This window comes from Camelina sativa, chromosome 17, assembly GCF_030686135.1.
Source record: "Camelina sativa cultivar CO46 ecotype springtype chromosome 17, ASM3068613v1".
NCBI classification, from domain to species: domain Eukaryota; kingdom Viridiplantae; phylum Streptophyta; class Magnoliopsida; order Brassicales; family Brassicaceae; genus Camelina; species Camelina sativa.
Window position 1 is genome coordinate 22,174,965 of NC_141896.1, and position 21,995 is coordinate 22,196,959.

General features: G+C 37.0%; 2 protein-coding genes, 1 long non-coding RNA gene and 1 pseudogene across 4 annotated transcripts; 2 read left to right on the plus strand and 2 right to left on the minus strand.

The window, feature by feature from the left end:
- Nucleotides 1-654: 654 nt before the first annotated feature.
- On the plus strand, nucleotides 655-5,553 carry LOC147924180 (uncharacterized). Of its 2 annotated transcripts, none has more exons than XR_015587803.1 (5): nucleotides 655-1,251; nucleotides 1,824-2,007; nucleotides 2,466-2,509; nucleotides 3,443-3,528; nucleotides 3,761-3,871. It is a non-coding gene; the product is annotated as an uncharacterized LOC147924180 (long non-coding RNA). The 2 variants fall into 2 exon arrangements; XR_015587804.1 differs by lacking the exon at nucleotides 3,761-3,871 and adding an exon at nucleotides 5,413-5,553 and having other exon boundaries at nucleotides 672-1,251; nucleotides 1,828-2,007.
- Nucleotides 5,554-6,810: 1,257 nt separating this feature from the next.
- Nucleotides 6,811-7,943, minus strand: LOC147924181 (uncharacterized; annotated as a pseudogene).
- Nucleotides 7,223-21,579, plus strand: LOC104757810 (uncharacterized). The gene is made up of 6 exons (XM_087497370.1): nucleotides 7,223-7,576; nucleotides 20,101-20,219; nucleotides 20,677-20,826; nucleotides 20,925-20,989; nucleotides 21,120-21,156; nucleotides 21,276-21,579. The coding sequence occupies exons 2-6, from the start codon at nucleotides 20,145-20,147 to the stop codon at nucleotides 21,420-21,422; spliced, it is 474 nt and encodes a 157-aa protein (XP_087353496.1). The 5' UTR covers nucleotides 7,223-7,576; nucleotides 20,101-20,144; the 3' UTR covers nucleotides 21,423-21,579.
- On the minus strand, nucleotides 17,398-19,861 carry LOC109131727 (uncharacterized). Its single transcript, XM_087496656.1, has 8 exons — nucleotides 19,185-19,861; nucleotides 18,972-19,098; nucleotides 18,733-18,857; nucleotides 18,559-18,640; nucleotides 18,344-18,476; nucleotides 18,112-18,269; nucleotides 17,905-18,034; nucleotides 17,398-17,835 (listed from the first exon to the last, which is right to left on the minus strand). Exons 1-8 carry the CDS (start codon nucleotides 19,690-19,692, stop codon nucleotides 17,515-17,517), a joined length of 1,584 nt encoding a protein of 527 aa, XP_087352782.1. The 5' UTR covers nucleotides 19,693-19,861; the 3' UTR covers nucleotides 17,398-17,514.
- Nucleotides 21,580-21,995: the final 416 nt, after the last annotated feature.

Below are 21,995 nucleotides of genomic sequence, written 5' to 3' on the forward strand. Positions count from 1 at the left end.
AATCTTAACAATTTTTGAAGTATCCTCTCGAGACTTCTACGATAATATCAGGTGATTTCATCGTCGTCATCATCTTCAATGCATTTACAAAACCACTGAACTCTAAAATCCACCTATAATTCAAATCGGTTAAAAAACTTCATTGAATAACACTCCCTACATGTTGACCAGTTGAGGTGGTGTTTCTTAGACTTTATCAACAAATTTTAGAAATTACTAGGGGAAACTCCGGGCTACGCCCGGTATAATAATTAATATGTTTGTTTTCATATAAATTTATTGATATATACAATTTTTCATCATAGTTGATTATTTTAAAATTAACCTACTTGTTGAAATGTTATATCTATTCATATAAATGTAACTTTTTCATACGTATTATAATTTTGGTGAATTTCTAAGATCAAACTTTGACCAACATTAGCTTCTTTTTTTTTTGTTTTTATTATGTCAAACAATTTGCACAACATGTTTATGTCTGGTATGATAAGATTATAGATTTTATCCTTAGATTCTTCTGAAACAGGAACTATTTGAAATATTTAAGTGTGACAATTATTTTAATATGCTATCTGATGAGAAGTGTAATTAATTAGACTTATATATTTGGATTTTCAACAAAATAAAATAAACAATGACGGAAATAAAGACAATGGCTACGTCACAAATTTGAGATAAGGTAAAGTTCCTTTTTCGTTTATCAGAGAGTAGGGGACTTTCAGATTATGTAATTTTCATTCGATTCCTATGCTCAATGTCTTTCTATATCTCTTGCCATCTCCTAATTTAGTCTGCAAATTGCCACAAACTACCTAACTTGTTGTCTGAAACGAAGAGGAATACGAATCAGTTTTGAGAAGAAGAAGAAGACGCATTAGTCTATTTTCTCGTCTCTCTGAGTAGCTTTCATTGTGGAGCTCTTTCCCGCTTTGTAGCGATGTTCATCCTTAGAGTTCATTCAGTTGACTTGGAGCGACCAATCTCCATCGAAGAAGAAGCCACAGGTTTTACCTACGCATTGAAGAGAGCTCAGCCTCCTCTTAAACTCATACAACCATCAGCATCTCTCAAAATCACCGTACGCAAAGGTCTGATCCATTTCTACCGGAACTCTTCTCACAGCTCCCTCTCTAACCCTAGATTCCGATCCACCACTCTCTTTATCGTCGATCCAAATTACTTTTCCACCCTCGATTTTATCCGATTCTGCGATTCCCGCATCGCTAATGTCTCCGAGATCCTATTCATCAGGTTCGTCGAAAGCTCCATTTCTCTGATTGCTTGATTTGATTTGTTAAGGCCTACTATGATTGTTGCTAAAATCTCTGTTCATCCTCTTAATTTGTTCGGCTTAAATCAAACAATTTCATAAATTGCCTTTAGCAGTTTTTAACTTTACATTAGAATGTTGATACCTTTTCTGTCGATTTTTGAATGTGTGATTTGGTATTTGATCTCACATGGCGAATCTGCAATTAAGGCAGAGAGATTGTTATTTGTATATTCATCATAGACACCGGGTGAGCTATGAGCAACGATCGATTCTAAACTATGAAGGTTCATTTAGCAGATCGAGTTGACAAATTCTAGACTTGATAATGTGTTGGAATTGAAGCTTTATAGTAGAAATCATATCGGTACGTTCGAAAGTAGAACCGGATGTAATCGATTTAAGCTTAGATCAATGAAAGTGTTTAGATCATTGTAGTTCTACATATTGGGCAATTTTGTTTTGCATACAACCATGGAATTATACATTCATGGTGGTAGATGTGCTTGCAATTGAGGTTGTTGATATCATCGCGTCCTTTGAATGTTTGTAGACAGATGGTGCACTCTTTATTTTCTTCTTCTGCGGTTGGACGTCTTTTAGAAGTCTCTAGATCGTCAATGAGGACGTCGATGTCTAATCTCGCAATTGCATGGAGGGAGAAATCTGTGATTGTGAAACTTAGAAGAATAGACCTACTTGTTGGAGGTTCTGCCATTTGAACTGCATTGAAGAAGGTGATGAACCTTGATGTCATTCTTGTTGCGTCGATGTCTTCGATTTCATGATATGATAGAATGTAGTGTAGGTTGCTGCTCAAGGTTTGCGAGGTAGGCTCGCCACCGTTTGGTGTGTAAGGGATGCGTATGGTGATGTGGTTTTGATTTGTGTTTGGTCTTCTGATAATGACGGCGATTTCACTAGATCTTTGAATGTTACTGCTGATAGTTTGGTATGAAAAAGTAGAAATGATATTTGGGTTATCATCCATGGTTTTTTTGGAGGTTTTTGCTTTTTCTATTTTGGTGGTCTTTGCATAAGAGTGACTGTTTATTTATATTAGAGCGTAGTCGTTTAGAGTTCCATGGACGGTTGGTAACTTCTTTTTTTGTTTCGAATTCCTTCTCCTTCATTGCCATAACTTTCTTATTTATTGACAATATTCAATGAATCTTGGTGAGGTGACCTTCAACAGGGAAGCTGATCCGGCGAAATTGTAGTCGTGTTGGTGTAAATCAGGTATACTATGCTGGTTTTGTTTTTTGTGTATGTCGAAGTGCTCTTTTCTTTTTATGCTTTCGTGATAATAGTTGTTTTGGTTTTTCACAGGCTTTTCATTTAAATGGCTATAGGTCCATTGAATTGTATTGATTGTTGTTTGGCGGTTTTAGGTAGTCCAACAACGTTTGTGTTGGATTTGGTTTTTTTTTGTTTAAATGGGCCTAGATTGTAAAATTTACCTTCTCGGCCTTTATTTTTTCTTTATAAAAGATGGTTTGTAGATTATTTGTCTCATTGACTAAGAGCCGAAGCCTTTTAAAATTGTATAAGCCCATAGTTGTTTTTGTCAAGTTCTATATTGGTTGATGTTTTAAAAAAATTTCTTTTAATTTTGTCGGTCGAACCAGACCTGAGTTGAGGTGTTAGGTATTCGTTTTGTTAATAGTTTTTTTCCCCTTCATATGTCGGGTTAAGACAATTCAATGGGGGTTCTACCGGGCTACCATGTTTCCTTTTAAATTAAAAAAAAAAAGTTTGTTGCCGTTATATGACATTGTAAGTTACTAAGTTTGCTTTTCTTCAATCTGGTTTCTATCGGATTTGTTTTATTTGTAATTCTTTGTGTATCGGTTCTGTAAATCAAAGTTTTCTATCTTTCTATTATTCATTTTTTCAATTTTGGTTTTTGTGAATTATATTTGTAGGTTATGTTGGGGGTTCGTTTTAAAATTAGTCTTTCTTTGTGTTTTTTGGGTTTTTTTTAAGCAGTAGATGTTCGTTTTCTTGTTTTTTTGTTTGGGGTGTTGTTTGCGTTTCGTTTTGTTTAGTTTTGTTTCGCTGTTGTTAACTTTTTTTTGCGTTTTCTAAAATTGAAGTTGTGCGAGATGAAAAACTCCAGATTTTCTCTTTGTTAAAATTGACTTTAAGTTTTTTTTTTTTTTAAAACTGTAGGAAACCAAATCGAGAATAAAGAAGAAGTTGTTATGTCTGGTTTACAGAAACATGGCTAATGGAAGTTTACATAAGATCCTTCTGATGTAAGATCTGTCTCTCTTCTTGTCATTGTTGATCTATATCTGACAGTCTTTTTTATCCATCCATTTTCTCTGACTCTGCTTTCTTCCTTTTGGCTACACCTGCATATGTTTGTGATTATCGACTGTGGTCAGTCGGTTTTTCTTTTTTTGGTTTGCATTGAAATCTAGGACTCTTGGTTTGGATCATTGGATAAAAATTATTGAGTATTTCTTACTGTTGGTGTTTTTGAAGGTGGGTCTACGGTTTGAACTTTGATGGAATTAGATCCTGCACCAGTAGAGAAGAGTGTCAGTAAATTACTTTTGTTTGGTAGTCAGTGTACAGGTTTACCATTGTCTTTGGGTAGGTCATTGTAGATTTCTTTGTAGACAATATTTGTAATGCCACCTTTTTTAGTTTCTTCTCCTTGTAGAATAGTGAGGCCATTAGGTGATGTAACTCTAGAAAGAGCAATATAGAGTTGTCCATGGCTAAAAACTGGAGTTGGCAGATAGAGGACAACATTCTTTAAGCTTTGACCTTGACTTTTATTAATTGTCATGGCATAGCAAACTCTAACTGGAAATTGTCGTCTTCGAAGTGTGAAGGGATGATCTGATTCTGGGGGTGATAAAATAATCCTTGGTATGAAAACCTTCTTTCCAACATGTGTTTCTGTAACTATTTCAGCTTCTAGCACTCTTTCTCCTAAATTAGTTACTATCATTCTTGTACCGTTGCACATTCCTTCCTTTTGATTTATGACCCGTAGAAGCATTATTGGGACTCCTATTTTGAGGGTTATCTTGTGCTTTGGCAAACCAGGAAACTCTAAAGAGTTTAAATACTCTACAGGGTATAGTGCTTCATAATCTGCTCCCACTGTATCCGCTTTTCCTATGCTATCTGAGCTTAAATATTCTTTTGCTTCTCCTCCAACCTGAGATAACATGTAGGTATTTATCTCATCAACATACTCATTCCTTGGAGTTAGGATTGCTCGTTCAGTCAAATATTCAAAGGTGGTGTCGGATCTTTGTTGTAGCGGATATGCGGCTTCAGTGATTTGTTGGAGTTGATTTCCTTTTGGTTTAAAAAAAAAGAATCGTGAACTTTTACGACTTCACCATCATCTTCATCCTTCGCATCATCTGTTTTACATGTTGGTGCGGTTCCATTTCCAACAGTTAGCAGTCAAGCTGCGAATCTTGTTTCTGAATGGTGTAGTCTCATGTTTGTTTCCAGCATATATACTTTGCAAGAATTCCATAAATATGAGTGGCTTATAGATGCAAGTACTGTATCTGCTCTTGTTCCATGTGGTATCACCGGTAGGATCTGCCTAAAGTCTCCGCCGAGTAGGACTGTTTTTCCGTCAAAAGGTTTTTCGTTCGCTGAACAATCTTCTGTGGAGAGCAAGTCTCTCAATGTTCTGTCGAGTGCCTCAAATGTGTGTCGATGAGACATAGGTGCTTCGTCCCATATGATCAAGTCAGTTTTGATTAATAACTCTGCAAGCATTGTACCTTTCTTAATCTCACAGATGGAATCTTTAGTAACAATTAGAGGTATCTTGAACCTTGAATGGGCTGTCCTTCCACCAGGGAGAAGTAACGCTGCAATGCCAGATGAAGCTACAGGAAGGACTATCCGTTTTTCTGATCTTAATTTGGAGATTATTGTCTTGTAGACAAATGTCTTCCCAGTTCCCCCAGGGCCATAGAGGAAGAATAGTTGTCCCATATTGTTGTATACGGATTCCAAAACTGCCTTGTAGACATTTTCTTGTTCTGGATTAAGTTGGTTGAACAGTTTCTGATGTTCTTCTCCCTCTTTTTTTACATTGTACTGCTGTTCTTGTCGCCATAAGCTATTTCCTAATTCTTTTAGGACTTTTAAATCAGGTTTAGGCATATCATTGAAGTCCATGAGTGATCGTTCATGTTGATGGAGGATTTGTTCTATCTCGATCAAAGTATAATGTTGCAGCTCATCCTCTTTGAAACTCATGGTGGGAAATCCAAAAGCACGCTGTTGCTTGTCAGGTATGTCATCTGACATTGATTTCCACGTCTGTTCCCACAGTCGTAGTGGGTTTGCTACTTCACAGTATATGAGCAATAGTACAAACAATTGGCGTAACTGAAAAGCTGTTGCCCATTGATTTGCTTCATTCATAGCATGATGCCACTCTTTATCGTTGTCTAGCAAACCTCTAGCATAGCATGCTGCCTTATAATCTGCTTGAATTACCCCTCCTACTGTTTTGATGTCATCAAAGTTTCTTGGCCCTCTAACAACATTGAGCAATATCCTAAGATAGTATAACTCACTAGAAGTTGGGTGAATATTGACTATTCTCCCTATTGAGTAACCCCGTTGTCTCTTATGCCATAATTTTTTATCATTGTCCCAGACAAAGTGAATTGGAAATTCGACATACGTATATTGTCTTGCTTCTTCACACTGGTCACACATTTCCATCCATGCTGTAAACATTTTCCTTTCGATAGTAGCTCTTGATAAGACATATTTCAAATTCGCTGTCTGTTTGTAAGCCACTGATTGTCGACCTTCAAGATGGATAATCAATTTCTTTACCGAAGGCTTCCTTTGGTGTATGTGAAATGCAAAAATGCGCCACATAGCTTCACAAGCAGAGAGATATCGACAGTCTAGGTACTCTTGAATTTCATTTCTTTCCTTGACAACCCTTGGTGTATCTTGATTGTTGCTTGTGTTAGTAGTACCTTTCTCGATCAAAATAGTAGCTTTATCCACACCTTTTGTTACATATTTGAAAAGATACTTCACAGCATTTGAAGTGTTGCACCATTCCACGTTTATGTGAGCTTGATATTTTTTAAAAATAGGAAGATTGTGTGGTATGACAAAGCGATTATCCAACCTTGTTCCTCCTTTGATGACAGTGTTGTCTTCGTTAGGACGTCGACGATATATAATATACCCAGATTGGTCAATTGTGGTGTACTCATTGTAAGGTCGGGGATACTTTTTTGTGCAGACTTTGTTTGCCATGCAAGGAGACGATGGCCTATCCATTCCACAAGGTCCATGCATCATGTGCTTTTCCACCAGTTCAAATCCAAGTGGGTCTTCATTTTTGTTGGGTAGTTCCGCAGAAATGATTGCATTTATTTGGCCAGGGCTTGGTTGTTTCGGTGTGTTATCTAACCATAGAAGTATATGAGCATGTGGGAGGCCACGTTTCTGGAACTCAATGGTGTGTAGCACTGAATGAAATGTGAAAAGCATGTAAGTAAATAAGGTTTTTAATGGATTTATACATAAATTAAGATTGACAACGTACCAGCAATAGATGGACTGAAGAATGTGCCTTGTTCGAGGTCTTTCAAGAGTTCATCGAGTTTCATTTTGAAGACACGACATTCAATATCAGGTATGTCGTTCGCTGATGTGCCTCCATAAGTTGCCAAATAATCCTTTATTTCTTGCCAATTAGGGTTTGCAGTCATTGTGATGAATAAAGTTGTATTACCATATGCTCTGACATATTGCCATAGCGTCATGATATTTCTCTATCATATATCGAGGTCCCCCTGTAAAACTGGAGGGCAAAATTATTCTTTTCCCTACTTTTATGGCTTCAGTGTCACCTTTACTCACTGCATCAAATACATTGTTGTATAGGTCAGCTCTTAACTGTTCTTGGTTGTCTTTTGCCCAGCGAAGTCTTTCTTGCTCAATGACTGTGTATACATCAACAACATACTGGTGAAATAAGCGTCCTGACTTTATGATTGTCATTCCTTCCGCCAGTCTTGTTTGGATTTGGTAAGCATAGAACTCTCTGATACTTATGTATGTCCTTCTTCTTTCGCCATTTTGTGTGACTGCATGGGGTTTCTGTGTGAAACCCAAATTCGCCAAAAGGAAACAACAATGGATATTGCAAGCTCATGAACAAAGGATGATCGTCCCTAATTTCTTGCAAGTGGCCTGTCTGCAATTCCAAGATTACATCTCTGTAAGCGGTAGTAGCAGTTATATCTCCCACAATAAGACCCGCAACTTCTTTCACTTGAGGTAAATCATACTGCTTACCTTTACTTCTTTGACCAACCAATCTCATTCTTAAGTCTTGGACTTCTTTTGCTTTGTATCTATCTCTTGCTTTCCGGAAGAACATACACAAACAATTGTGTTCATCTAACATCTTAAGCAAGCCGACAACTATATCCTCTTGAAGGTCGTTTCCTGTGTTTCTTTGTGACATTGTCTTCAATTGATTGGAGACTTCATTTTCTGTATCAAAGATATACATTTGCAGAAACTTTGGTGAGTCGCCTGGCAAAGGGATTAAAGAACCAATGCGATGATAATTTTGGCCATGTATCCTGAAACATGGTGGGACTTTTCCTGATGTGACAGTATGATCTATTTTGGCTCCCATTGATGTGAATGCTAGCATAGAATTGTAGATTCTTATGTTCATATGAAATGAGACGCTATGTTGTAGAAGGTGGTCGAGATAAGTAGGAATTTTTCTGATTGGTGGTAGTTTAACTCATCCTTGACCGCAACATATTGTGAAAAGTGGTTCTCCAGTTATGATATCATCACCCATTTTCTCTGAATACCATACTAATGCATTACAATGGTTGCATTGTAAGATTGGGTTGTCTTTTGCCATAGATGCTGTTGGATGAATAGTTACAATATAGTCAATTTTTTCCTAGTGTTAAAGAAGGATGATTATGGAGGTAAATAGTACTGTAGAATCGAGAATGACCTCTAAGTTCTTTTCTGGCTTGTCTGGATAATTTTTGTTGCGTTTGAGACGATTCACCTATACAATGATATAGTTATGGATTAGCAATGACAAAGATATTAGCTGTTATTTTGTAGAAGTTGTGACATTGAAGTGGTTTGATTCCTATGCTCAGCAACTAACCTTGTTCTTTGCGGGCAAGTCTTTTGGATATGATGAGGGCACGTCTCATTGTTCTAGTATTTTTCCTTCTCACTGTTTTTAAAGTGTTTATCAACTGTGTGTTAGGGATTATAGCAATTTTCTTAATAAATCATTTAGGCATGGAATAACATTAATGATGATGATCTTACCGTATTCAGAACACCTTTCGCATCCACCTGCATTTAGCAAATGGTTTGGTTATTAGCTATTAAACTGAAGCATCGGTCTATGTTTTCATGTGCAGTACTATCAAAAGAAGCTTACAATCATGGTAGGTGAGGGGGGGGGGGGGTTGCTTTGTTGTCTTCTGGATGTACTGTCGTCGGATTGTCCTACTGCTAATTCTTTGCCGCTTAATAGGTCGTTGCATTTTAGAGACGGTGCCTTTGTTGTGCCTTAGCCATTTCTTAGAGATTATGACTGCTTTTCGCATTGATCGGGCTTCCTTATGTAGCACTGTAAGAAAAATGCAATGTTGTAGTTAGTATATGTGTTATAGGGGTGGATATATTCAAGTACTTATTTCATAGTGGAAGGATTGACCGTGTATGTTGCATTTTTTACAGCCACCTATTAAGATAATAACAAAATTTATGTTAGACGCCAATTTACTGCAGGGGCGACTGAAGATCAATTTTTACTTATGGTTGACGAAACTTACAAATATAATAGTTGATAATAGGAATCTGTAGATCTCCGCTCGTTTCCCCTATAGGTTCTGATGGTAAGTTGGTTGTTATAAGATAGGGTTGCTTTGTTGTCTTCTGGATGTACTGTCGTCGGATTGTCCTACTGCTAATTCTTTGCCGCTTAATAGGTCGTTGCATTTTAGAGACGGTGCCTTTGTTGTGCCTTAGCCATTTCTTAGAGATTATGACTGCTTTTCGCATTGATCGGGCTTCCTTATGTAGCACTGTAAGAAAAATGCAATGTTGTAGTTAGTATATGTGTTATAGGGGTGGATATATTCAAGTACTTATTTCATAGTGGAAGGATTGACCGTGTATGTTGCATTTTTTACAGCCACCTATTAAGATAATAACAAAATTTATGTTAGACGCCAATTTACTGCAGGGGCGACTGAAGATCAATTTTTACTTATGGTTGACGAAACTTACAAATATAATAGTTGATAATAGGAATCTGTAGATCTCCGCTCGTTTCCCCTATAGGTTCTGATGGTAAGTTGGTTGTTATAAGATAGGGTTGCTTTGTTGTCTTCTGGATGTACTGTCGTCGGATTGTCCTACTGCTAATTCTTTGCCGCTTAATAGGTCGTTGCATTTTAGAGACGGTGCCTTTGTTGTGCCTTAGCCATTTCTTAGAGATTATGACTGCTTTTCGCATTGATCGGGCTTCCTTATGTAGCACTGTAAGAAAAATGCAATGTTGTAGTTAGTATATGTGTTATAGGGGTGGATATATTCAAGTACTTATTTCATAGTGGAAGGATTGACCGTGTATGTTGCATTTTTTACAGCCACCTATTAAGATAATAACAAAATTTATGTTAGACGCCAATTTACTGCAGGGGCGACTGAAGATCAATTTTTACTTATGGTTGACGAAACTTACAATTATAATAGTTGATAATAGGAATCTGTAGATCTCCGCTCGTTTCCCCTATAGGTTCTGATGGTAAGTTGGTTGTTATAAGATAGGCTAATGCTTGTATAATTATATTTTTATTACTTTGTAGATCATAGTTGAGAAGAACTTTAGTGATATGTACCTTGGTCGTGTTGTAAATTAGAGGATTTAGGGACGAAATCTCTTGTCTTATTAATGAATGAAGTCTCGAGGTTACATATATATAGAGATTACAATAGACCGACATAGGACTTAAGCTAATGGACTAATGGGCCTAAGAGGCTGAGACACATAACATAGGCAATAGACGGGCCGGTCGATGGAGTCCACTAAGTGTTTTACAACACTCCCCCTTGGACGATATGATCGTGCCAATGCTGGATGGGATCGCTGCAATTTGCTAAGGGGATGCTGCCTCATTAAAACCTTACCAGGAAAACCCATTGGGACAAAACCTTGGTGAAGGAAAAAGAGTACAGCACACATTGCTCCCCTTGTTCCAAACATCACTCTAAGTCCTTGAGTCTCCGCATTCCAATCTGGTGCGTGAGCGTTTTGAATGTTGTTGTCGGTAATGCCTTGGTAAAAAGATCGGCTGAGTTGTCGCATGACTGAACTTGCACCACTTGAACTTTTCCGGCCTTTTGTAGTTCATGTGTGTGGAAGAACTTCGGCAGGATGTGCTTCGTCCGATCTCCCTTGATGTAACCTTCCTTGAGCTGTGCGATGCAGGCTGCATTGTCTCCATATAGTACTGTTGGCTCCAAACACACTAAAAATTCTTTGTTATAACCTGCATCAGCAAAAACCAACTAAAACCTTCTTTGTTATAGTTAGTTATAATATAAACCCAAATTTAAAGTTCCTTGTAGGTAACGTAATGAATACTTAATTTCACTCCAGTGCCTTTGGGTCGAACAAGAACTAATTCTTGCTTGGAGGTTCACGGCAAACTTATCTCTGGTCTAGTGTGGCTAGCCAAGAACATTAACACTCCTATAGCACTGAGGTGTGGCATTTTAGGACCAAGAATTTCTTCATTGTCCTTCTTAGGAGCAAATGGATCTTTTATCCACTTCTACACTTCTCAAACCCATTGGGCTAGTCAATGAGTGAGCTTGCTCCATATTAAATCTCTTGAGTACCTTTTCTGTATATGCCCTTTGATGCACAAGGTTTTCATTATCAATGTACTCAAGTTGTAATCCTAAACAGAATCTTTTCTTCTTCTTGCCTAGGTCTTTCATTTTGAATTCTCTCTTGAGATATTCTACTGTTTGGGTGATTTCCTAGAGGTTCTTAGGATATTCAAATTATCCTCATTTACTGCTATGATTACAAATCCTTTGTTTGCAAACTTCTTTATAAATACATGGACTGATGGGATCATTTTATAGCCCTCTTTGACTTGGTACTTACTGAATCTATTGTACCATATACACCCATTTTGTTTCAGTCCAGTAAGAGATTTGTCTAGCCTTATGCAGTATTGTTCTCGAGAACTACTCTTATCTTTGAGTTCTATACCCTCTGGTAATCTCATTTTATTATCCGGTGGACTATATAAGTATGTGGTTACAACATCTATTAACCACAAATTACAGCCAGACTTATTAGATATCTAAAAGTCGTTGCATCCATCACAAGGGAGTATGTCTCCTCATAATCTTTGCCAGGTCTTTGAGAGAATCCTTGTGCTACAAGCCGTGTTTATATCTCACGATTTCATTACTCTCATTTCCCTTTCTTACAAAAACCCATTTATGTCCAACTAGCTTTAATTTCAGGTGTTATCCTTAAGGTCGGACCAAACACACTACTCTTCTTCTAAGAGTTAAGCTCCACGTCAATAGCTTCTTTATTTGCTTTGAGTGCACTCTAATATAGACGTGGACTTTAGATCCTTATTTGTCTCAAGTGCTACCTTGTATGCATAATATTTCATTTAATGTCGACATCTTTGTAGTTCCATTATATTCCAGACATGATATAGTTTATTGAGATCTCATTGTTGTCAACTCCTTCAGGCTCTTGAGGTTCAGCGTCCTGAGTCTCACTTGGTGCCTTAGGAGTTTCTGTGACAATGCCTGGCTTCTCTATAATCCCCTTAGCCTCGGTCTGATATGCACCTCTTTTACTTTTCCAAGGATTCTATCTTTGGAACCTTTCTGTAGCAACTTGTTTATTGTGTTCCTTGTGAACATCAATACGTACTGGTGCATTGCAAGCTGGTATGTACGATTTTATTACTCTCTTTGGGTCAAATGGAATCTGGCAATTTATTAGCTAGCTTTTGCAAATATAGAATTCTTTGGTCCTCTGCATCACATGCTAGAGTCCGAGGATCTTGCCAATGAAGGATGTTTGATTCCATATTAATTTTTTGACCAGCTTGCTAGTCTCTCCACCCTACATAGGGAATTCGGTTTCTATAAACTTACAGTCCGCGTATCTGGCCACAAATAAATCAAATGTGGTTGGCTCAAGATACTTTATAATGGTGAGAGACTCATATCCAACGTATATTCCCATTCTCATTTGAGATCCCATCTTAGTGGATGCAATATAAGCGGCACACCCGAATATTGATTTAGATGGGATATGTCTGGCTAATGACCCGTTGGGAATATCTATTCTCACTAGATGGCCTGATGCGTATAAGTTCTGTTGCATGTAATATTGTGTGTCCCCAAGCCGACACAAGAAGCTTCGACCTCATAAGTAATGGTCGAGCATTTAATGGAGTACACTTAATGAAGGATTCATCTAATCCATTCTCTGTATGTACATGTGCCACAGGGTGGTCCACACTTCCCCCCATGGACATACCATTATGATTAAATGCTTGGGATATAATAAGCTTCCCTTGTGTACATGCTACACACGTGAGTTTTTAGGGATAACTTTTCTCTCTTTAAGGTTGTGCCCTTTCGAACTCTTAATTAGTTTACGCATCATGTTCGAACCCGGCCGGCCAAGCTGGTCATGCCATAGTGAATTATTCGTTGAATATTTTCTTTGCTTTGCCAAGTTAGCTTCTATCTTAGCATGGTATAAACCAGAAGCTAGTGCAGGTATAGTCTCTAGGATCTTCTTTTGTCCTTTCACATTTTCTGTAATGTAGAGGAACTCTTTAGATCCTTCACCCTTGGTTTCAATATGATAACCATTTGATCTTATATCTTTAAAGCTCAATAAGCTTCTCTTAGAGCTGGGTGAGTATAAGGCATCACTTAGTTCAATATGTGTGCCATTAGGCAACAAAATGTGAGCCTGGCCGTAGCCTTCTATAAAATTGCTATACCCGCAATTGTACTAACATTGGCACTCTTCATTATATGTCCTCGGCCATTTCTATAAATAGGACAATAATGATCATTGAATTTAAACCAAATTAATGATCTACTAAAATCCAAAGTTATTAAACCAAAGCTTATATTTAGGCAACCAGAAATCTCATAATTTAATTGGTCATCATTCTCATGGCCAAAATTTTCCTTCACCATCGAGATGCACCACATTAGTTTCTGGATTTTTTTTTTTCAAATTCTCTTGATAGAGATTAATTAGGAGTTTATGCATGTCTTTATTCAATGGTTCTCCATACCATATTTATGATAAGTGGACTTGGTCTTATGTTGCGATTTTAAATAATCCGCGGCCTTTTTCCCCCGACCATGGCCGAAGCCTAGTCGGTTTACACGGCCTTGACCATCATACTTGTGTCCTTGGTATGCATCAATGAGATGTTTGGGTGTTCTGCAGTTCTTGGCCCAGTGGTTAGACATACCACATCGGTGACATACCGATTTTGCCTTGGTGTGTGGTTTAAAGGACCCACGGCCACTACCACCACATCCACGGCTGGCTTGGCCTCCTTGACCACCACATCCTCTGCCACCACGGCCACGGCCGTAGTGTCTTTCTCTGTGGACGTGGTTGGTCTCCTTAGGCTCTCTAAGCTCTTTTAGGCTCTACTGCATTTTTCTTTCCCAAATCAACCTTTGTGGGCTTCTGGTAATTGGTTATATCCAGGAGGCCTCACAGCACTGTTTATAACTCATTGTTTTGCTCAGCAAGTAGCAAACAAGAGATTAAATCGGTATAGGTCTAAAAACCTTTCTCGCGATATTGCTGCTGGAGCACAATGTTACTTGTGTGAAATGTCGAGAATTTCTTCTCCAACAATTCCTACTTAATGACCTTAGTACCACACAACCTTAGGATTGAGACAATCTTAAAAGCTCTGAGTTATACTCATCCAGGGATTTGAATTCCTTGTTCCTTAGGTTTTCCAATCGAATTGAGCCTTTGGTAGGAGCACCATCTTGTGGTGTCCTATATTTGCCTTTTAAGCTCTGTCCAAAGGTCAATAGGATTATCTATCATGAGGTACTGGTTTTCTAAGCTCTCAGCAAGATAATCATTTGATATCTATATTCTTTCAGTGCTACCATAATTATTTTCAATGCATTGCATAGATCATATTTGGAGATTGTTTTAGTCTTTGACATTTACAAACTTATGACATGCATCATATCATTAGCATGCGGTATTAGCCCCCGTTACCATGCAAAACAGGTCATGCGGATTTGCCCCCGTTACCATGCCTTTAATATATTCATAGGTCATGCAAAACATGCCTTGCCTTATCTCTCATTATTTTCGGCTTTGGTGTTGCATGAAAAATGCTTTAGGTCATGCGGTATTTGAGACCGAAACATGTAATTAATTTGGATTATGCCATGTGGTATTTAAGACCAAACCATGGAACTGTTTTAGTCTAGGCTATGCGGTATTTGAGACCGAACCATGCCACAAATATTAATTCAGGTCATGCGGTATTTGAGACCGAAACATGCCTTTATTATACTCAATTTCGTGGCTTAAATTCATGCATGCAAGACAACAAAAACAAATAGGTAATGCATGCAACAATTTCCTTATTCCTAGATAGGATTTCCTTTTCTATGTTTTCCTTTTCATTCTAGGATTTAGTAAATATTTTCGGTTTTAAGGTTTTGGATAATTACTATAATTAATTAGGAACTTATCCTAACCAATATGTTAATTCTAATTTTAAAGTTTTAATTTATAGAAACTTAACAAAGTTTTTATTTAATCGGATATACTCTTAGAATATTAAAGTAAATTTTACTTAAATTTCAGGATAATGATTTAAGGTTTTGGAAATTATCCTAATTGATTCTAGACATGTTCATGCTCGAAATTTTATGTTTCCATGGCCAAAAATATCCAGGAAATCTATGTTCAAGCTTGTCTAAGAAATCCTAAGAGTTTGGTCATGCAGCCGATTTTTAAACAACCTATACATGGTCCGATTTTAATTGCTATGCATGAATGATCCAAGTTTTAATTTCCTAGAACAATCTGTTTTAATTTGATCCTTATGAATCTAAATTGGTTCTAGGTTCTTATGCAACAATCAAGCAGTCAATCAACAAGTTTCAAGCTTGATATAATTTGGTGCAATTTAACAAACAATCTAACAACCTAAGCAATCCGATTTTAAGTCTTAGGATTTTAAGGAATTTAAACTTTGTTAGATTGTGTACTTGGATATTTTTAGGGTTCCATAGGGTTTATGTATTGAGTTCGATTCATAGGTTCTAAGGGAGTTTTAGATCTTATTTTACCTTTCACCAATTAGGGTCTGACTGGTTTTGATCTGGGAGCTAAAGACCTCAGATTTCACTCACGAACCTTGAACTTTGATGGACCACGAACCACGAACAGAACCTCAACAGCTTCCCACGAACAGATCTCGAACTGCTCCTTGTACCGCGCACGTCCATGAACCGCGAACCTCGATCAGGTTTTGGACAAAACTTAATCACGAGCACAGGCTGCTCAAAGTGATCTTCGAACAAGGACTAGTCACAAACAAGAGTTGATTGTGTGCTAGTATGAGCGGTAGGGTTTGGGAAGAACGAAAGAAGAAGAAGGCGGCGGTTTTAGGGTTAGGGTTTTCTCAGCTGGCCTTAGAGGCTATCGTGCTGATAACGTGTTGTAAATTAGAGGATTTAGGGACGAAATCTCTTGTCTTATTAATGAATGAAGTCTCGAGGTTACATATATATAGAGATTACAATAGACCGACATAGGACTTAAGCTAATGGACTAATGGGCCTAAGAGGCCGAGACACATAACATAGGCAATAGACGGGCCGGTCGATGGAGTCCACTAAGTGTTTTACAACAGGTCAAAAATTCTTTTTCTTTTTCTTTGCTTGTTTGTATCCTGCGTCGGTGCTTGTTGCTTTTGTTTTTTATCTCTCATGGTTTATCCAACCAGCAACATGTGAAAGAAGTTTGAGTAAGTAGGAGTGGTTATGTATTTAGGTGTTTGGCTAGTGTGTAGTAGATGAAAGCTAAGCTGGCAAGAAAGTTTTGAAGATAGTAAGAGGTTGAGGGTGAGGGCTGAGTTTTTTTTTTTTTTTTTGGAAGTCTGGGAAGCTTAAGGGAGTTGTGAAACGATTTGTAAAAACGTCTGCAGTAATATTTAAATTAGAAGGAAAGTTCAAGAGTGGATGCTTAATTGGCTTATGAAGTAGATTTATTTATATCAATAATTACAGTTTTTGAAAAAATATATTTGATTATAATTCTAATGTAAGCTGCGATCCATGAATCTAATGGTTAGGAAGCTAAGTTTGTTTTTTGTACCGAGTGTTTTAGGATGTTTATAGTACAAACAGTTGCCGTGTAACTGAAAAGCTGTTGATCATGTTCTGATGTTTTATTTGTGTCCTTGTTTTAGTTAGTTGCGTTGATTGATGACCAATTTAATCAAGGAGATGAGAGTTGTGGGGGAGTTTTGAACTTGGCGATGAGAGAGGTCAAGATGTCTCTGTGGACAAAGGGCAACTCATTTGTTGGCTTAATTTTCTGGCGATTGGGTTTTGATGTCTGAGTTAAGAAAGGTCCAAGATATAGGTTATTTTCATATGAAGCTTCAGTTTCAGGTGGATGCAGAAACTATTTGATGTGATGCTCAAAATCGATATACACTTGATGTGAGAGTTTGTCTAACCGATATATTGTATTTTCATCTCATATGATCACTTATATATGTATACTTTTCGACTGTCTAACTGGTCGTTACTACTCTTGTGATTAGACTTTCAGTTAGATAGAACAACTCTAGTGATTAGACTATGATCTATCTAAATTGCAATTTCGATTTTCTGACCTTTGATAGCAAATTTAGATAGAACATCTCATATGATAACAGTTTCAGTTATGACATAATTAAGATTATATCAACTTTCGTTGATAAACAGCGTTGATAGAAGAGAAGGAACATCGTTTATTAAATTTGTGCCTTTCAATGTTTGGCAAGGTGACCTTGAGTGACCACTTAGAGTTCAAACAAAGACAATGGAAAAACGTAAATGTTGTCACACAATGGAAATTTTGAAAACAAAGTACTGCACTCTTAATTATCTAGGCGGGGACGTTTCGCCTGAGATGATGCATTCTTCACGTTTAAATCATTGACATGTGACTTTCCTCGAGATTTAGCTGTAGTGGTAGTAGTTTGCGATTCATCAATCAATTGCTCAGAACTCCTTTCTACTGTTTCTGTTGGAAGGTCTGTGATGGTTTCCAAAATGCGTGAGATTGAGACAGTTTGGCGAGAGGTTTTGAAGTTGTACTCGGAGAGTTTGATTTGGAATTTGCAAGTAGTGCCAATGATATGCTTTAAACATTCTGGGGTCTGGAGACTTATTTCTGCATAAGAAGCTTTCTCGGCAGCCTGACAATCAATGAAGAAGTTAGTGTTGTAACTTTTTTGAAAAAAAAAAACTGAGTAGACCTACAATACCTCCATTGCCTCCTTCAAAACATCAGCAGCTCTACGCCCAGCAATTTTGGTGGCCTCACTATCAAGAACAACAAAGGTTGCAACATCTTTGTTTTTGTCACAGACTCTTATTTCAAAACGGTACTTGTGAAGTCATGGGGTTGTAAAAATATGTGTTATAAAACGAAAATTGTGTTAAGGAGATGTTTACGTTAGAGTTTTGGGAACCTGATAATGCCAATGTTGTTGGATTCCTTGCAATAGTTGCAGTACATTGATGTATCAGCCTTCTCAAGTTTGTTGTTGCATTTGCTGCATGAGATGTAGTACCATCCATATTGTGGTTGTATGTCAAGAATGGTACCAAAACAGTAGAAGCTAGCTTCCTATTTTAACAAAAAGCTGTTTAGTTTAGTTAAATTGTTTCAAATATTTGGAGAATGGTTGAAAATTAAATGGAGGACTCCTGCATAACTTGGGGATTCTCATTTTGTAGAAATTGGAGTATTTCCTGGATAGTAACAGTCTCTAGTTTGGTAACTGCAGAGGAGGAGCTTGCAATTTTTGGAGTCTTGTGACCATTATCACCTAACCTGTTAAACAAAAGTGAGTGAGTTAGATTCGATTACAACAGGCAGAGGAGATGTTTTGAATACTAAGTAATGAAAAGAATACCATGTCAGGTATTGTTTGGTTTCAGTGACGTCATTGTCAAAGAATATGCGTGTGGAAGATGTTGAGCTGAGAGCCATAACAGCTGAAAAAATGATGGAAAGTTTTATTGTTACATGTTTCATTAGAATGCTTTTCCACACCAAGATCATGTCGACTGAAAAAGAGATAACATACGTCCTACTGTTTTTGGATTGACAGTAGTTATGAGGAGAACAGCTGGTTTGACTTCACTTTCATTCCATCTTTCTCTAAATAGCACAGCAATGGTTCCCCAGAGGTATATACGAATGGTCTGGCCACTGTATATGATAATTATGTTTTTTGTTTTTATAAAACTTGATAGAAATGGAAGACAAAGAAAGAAAATCCTTTAATGAAGCACCCTCTGAAAGAATAATGGTAGAATGCATTACTCTTTAAGTTGGAAATGTAAGAACACCCTATCACTTGATCGGCTGCCTTCCACTTGGAGAGCTGATTCCAGTGTTGAAGGCGAGTGGATATTGTCGCCAACAATTAGACGAACCTGGCCAATGACATCTACGATAAACAGGGCAATAAGAACGTACATAAATGGATTGGAGTGTATGGTCTTAATAAATAAAGAACAGTTTTGATTAACTTACCAAATAGATCTGCATTAGTGTCTATAATAGAAGCGAAATCTTCATAGTTACGGAACCGAAATTTCTGTTCGTCGATCTTATGATCTCCAATAGGCTCCAATACCATTGATGTTTTCTCAGTAAAAACGATCCCATGTTTGTGGTCTGGGACTTTGTACACCTTTTGGGTAGAAATGATCATGAAATTGTTCAGGGTGTAAACAGAGTTGGATTTCAGACGACCTTCGTAACGGAATAGACGGTTTGCTGGTATGTAGGCTTGGACTGCATTAGACTGTAGGTTTCGTTTTTGAAGAGTGTTTATTGAAAACATATATGCACAAAATACCTTAGAGTCGATGAGAAGCAGTTCTATGCCCATAAGCATGTTTCCTTTCTTGAAGTTTCGGGCTTCCCAAAAATGGATGAGACACACTAAAACGTCTTCCTTGCAAAAATCTCCATCAATGGTATCAAAAATCTGAAAGGTGAATCGATGGGGAGGGGATTGAAGTTTGGATTCTGACATCTTTAGGTTGTGGTGGTTTTCTGAAATTTTGACGATGGTTGTATAATCGCCGTGGCTTGTCGATTTTATAAGCTTCAAATCTGAAACAATTGATGACTTTGGAGATAAAGGCCATTAAATTGGATTTGAAGAAGACGGAGTGGGGAAACTCAGAAGTTTGATAACTGTTAAAGAAAGTTAAAATTTTCTGAGTAAGTTGAATCGATTGACGAATTCAAGTTTCTCGAAGATAAGTCGAAGAAGGTGAAGATGGCGGTGGAGAAAAAGCATTGAATTAGGTTTTTTTGTGAACGTGTTACTTTCATGGGCTCATTGACTGGGCTAAAATAATTACCCATTTACTTGGGTTTCATCCGAACCAGTTTTAATGTTACGCTAGTATGTATTTTAATCTTGGGTTCTTATTAGGAAAAAAAAAGGAGAAGGGAAAGAAAGAGATATATGAAGCTGACATGGCATCTCCTAAGGTGTTTTTAAAAATTGCTGATGTGGATGGCGTGAGGAGCCTCAATGACTCCCTTTTATTAGTAAGTAATTATTATTATTTTTTAAAAAACCATATATCTACAAGATTTACCGGTTTACCATCACAAACAAAATCGAAATTAAAATTTTTAGAACATTTTTTAAAGATATTTACGATGTTTCACATCCAACCATAGACCTATGTTGCTCCAATTGAATATATATATATGCGAAGTATTTCCTTGTCAAATATTTTATATATAAAATTTGAACAATAATAGGAAAATATGATTTGAACTTGAAAAAAAAATAGCAAATCCTGTTATATATTAATATAAAAGATTTAGATCTATCTAAAGAGTAATTTTATTTATATAAATATCAAAGAGAAATCAAACCATAGGTAGTAAACACGTCAGTTTCTCGAACCCTCTCTAGCTCCCTCCCTCTCTCAAATTGAAATTCACAATAACAACACGATCTACACTAATTCCTGAAACGGTGATGGCATCGTTGCAGCGCCTGGTTCTGCCAAAGGCTCAATCTTCGCTTTCCTTGGCTAGAAGTCGAGGTTTCGTCACCTGTAATGGCTTCATTGTTCCTCGACGTCCACTCATGTACCGCCAAATTTCTCAGTCCATTAAAGATTCAAAAGTTAAAAGTGTTGAGGTAACACATATATATCTTTCATAGTTTGTTTTTTTACGTAGAAATTGTGTTGATTTTTTTCTTATGAAATCGTACTTGTATTAAACCTCCTTTTGAAGAAACGATTGAACCACTCGATCGACGGATCAATATCGGCAATAGAGCAGCTTCGAATCTCGGCAGGGTATGCATGTAATCAGTTTTTAGTTTTATTTTATATTATTTTATTTGGCCTCTCACTGTTCTCAAACATCTTGTAATATGCATATGCTCTAAGCCGTTAACTAATATCACCTCTCTCACTTGAACAACAGCAATCAGAATGAGATGTTATTTCGAATTGTCATAGAGGTATATATAGCTTTCTCCTTTTAACTCATGCATCTTACACTTTACACCTTGACATCTAGAAGGATCATTCATTAGATATTATATATATACTACTTTTTTTTTTTTTCTGGGTGTTACAGGGATTAAGAGACATTCGTTTCTCCATGATATCTGCACGAAAAGATTTTGTCAGAGGCCTCCGGATGTTTACAGTTGCCCCGCTGACAGGGGCCGCACTCGCATTAGTATGGGATCCCGTGTTCAAAAGGAACGAGCCAACTTCTTAATTAATTGCTTTAAAGAACTGTTTTCTTTTCTGTTACCCGATTTCTTTAGAATATTTGGTTTTCATGTTATGAATCCTTTAATCCAGTTGATACACACAGGATGTTAAGTTTCTTTTGAATCACATTTGAGATGTTAGTTTTTCATTCTCTTTTCTCTTCACCTTTCTCTCCTTACTAATTAATATCTATACGAATGTGTTCATAAAAAAAAAATTGTATATATCTCTCTCTCTATTGTACCGGAATCTCTCATTCTTGGATATCAAATTACTTTTAAAGAGTTTTAGTTCTTTTAGATCACTTGCCTCGTTTAACAATAATCTCTCTTTAAACGAGTATTTTACTTCCAAATTAAGCTCGATCTCAATTGTTATATGTTCTGAAATCAGTAAATAGTAATATGGAAAAGTGGGATTTCTTAAACCAATGATCATTTAATCGTAAATTTATTTGATTGCTAGGAAGTGGATGATTACAACAAGGGCCATTTCTTCTCGATTAGTGACCACGGAGTTATCTTGTAGGGAGACTTTGATCTTTCTAAAATAATGTACATAACATGATTTAGTTAGG

Coding starts and splice junctions, on each gene's coding strand:
- LOC104757810 (XM_087497370.1), top strand. CDS start 20,145: ATGGCATCTCCTAAGGTGTTTTTAAAAATTGCTGATGTGGATGGCGTG. Junction 20,990..21,119: donor CAGCTTCGAATCTCGGCAGG/GTATGCATGTAA, acceptor CTTGAACAACAG/CAATCAGAATGAGATGTTAT. Junction 21,157..21,275: donor TATTTCGAATTGTCATAGAG/GTATATATAGCT, acceptor TGGGTGTTACAG/GGATTAAGAGACATTCGTTT.
- LOC109131727 (XM_087496656.1), bottom strand. CDS start 19,692: ATGTCAGAATCCAAACTTCAATCCCCTCCCCATCGATTCACCTTTCAG. Junction 18,270..18,343: donor CCCAAGTTATGCAGGAGTCC/TCCATTTAATTT, acceptor TTGTTAAAATAG/GAAGCTAGCTTCTACTGTTT. Junction 18,035..18,111: donor AACAACATTGGCATTATCAG/GTTCCCAAAACT, acceptor AACCCCATGACT/TCACAAGTACCGTTTTGAAA.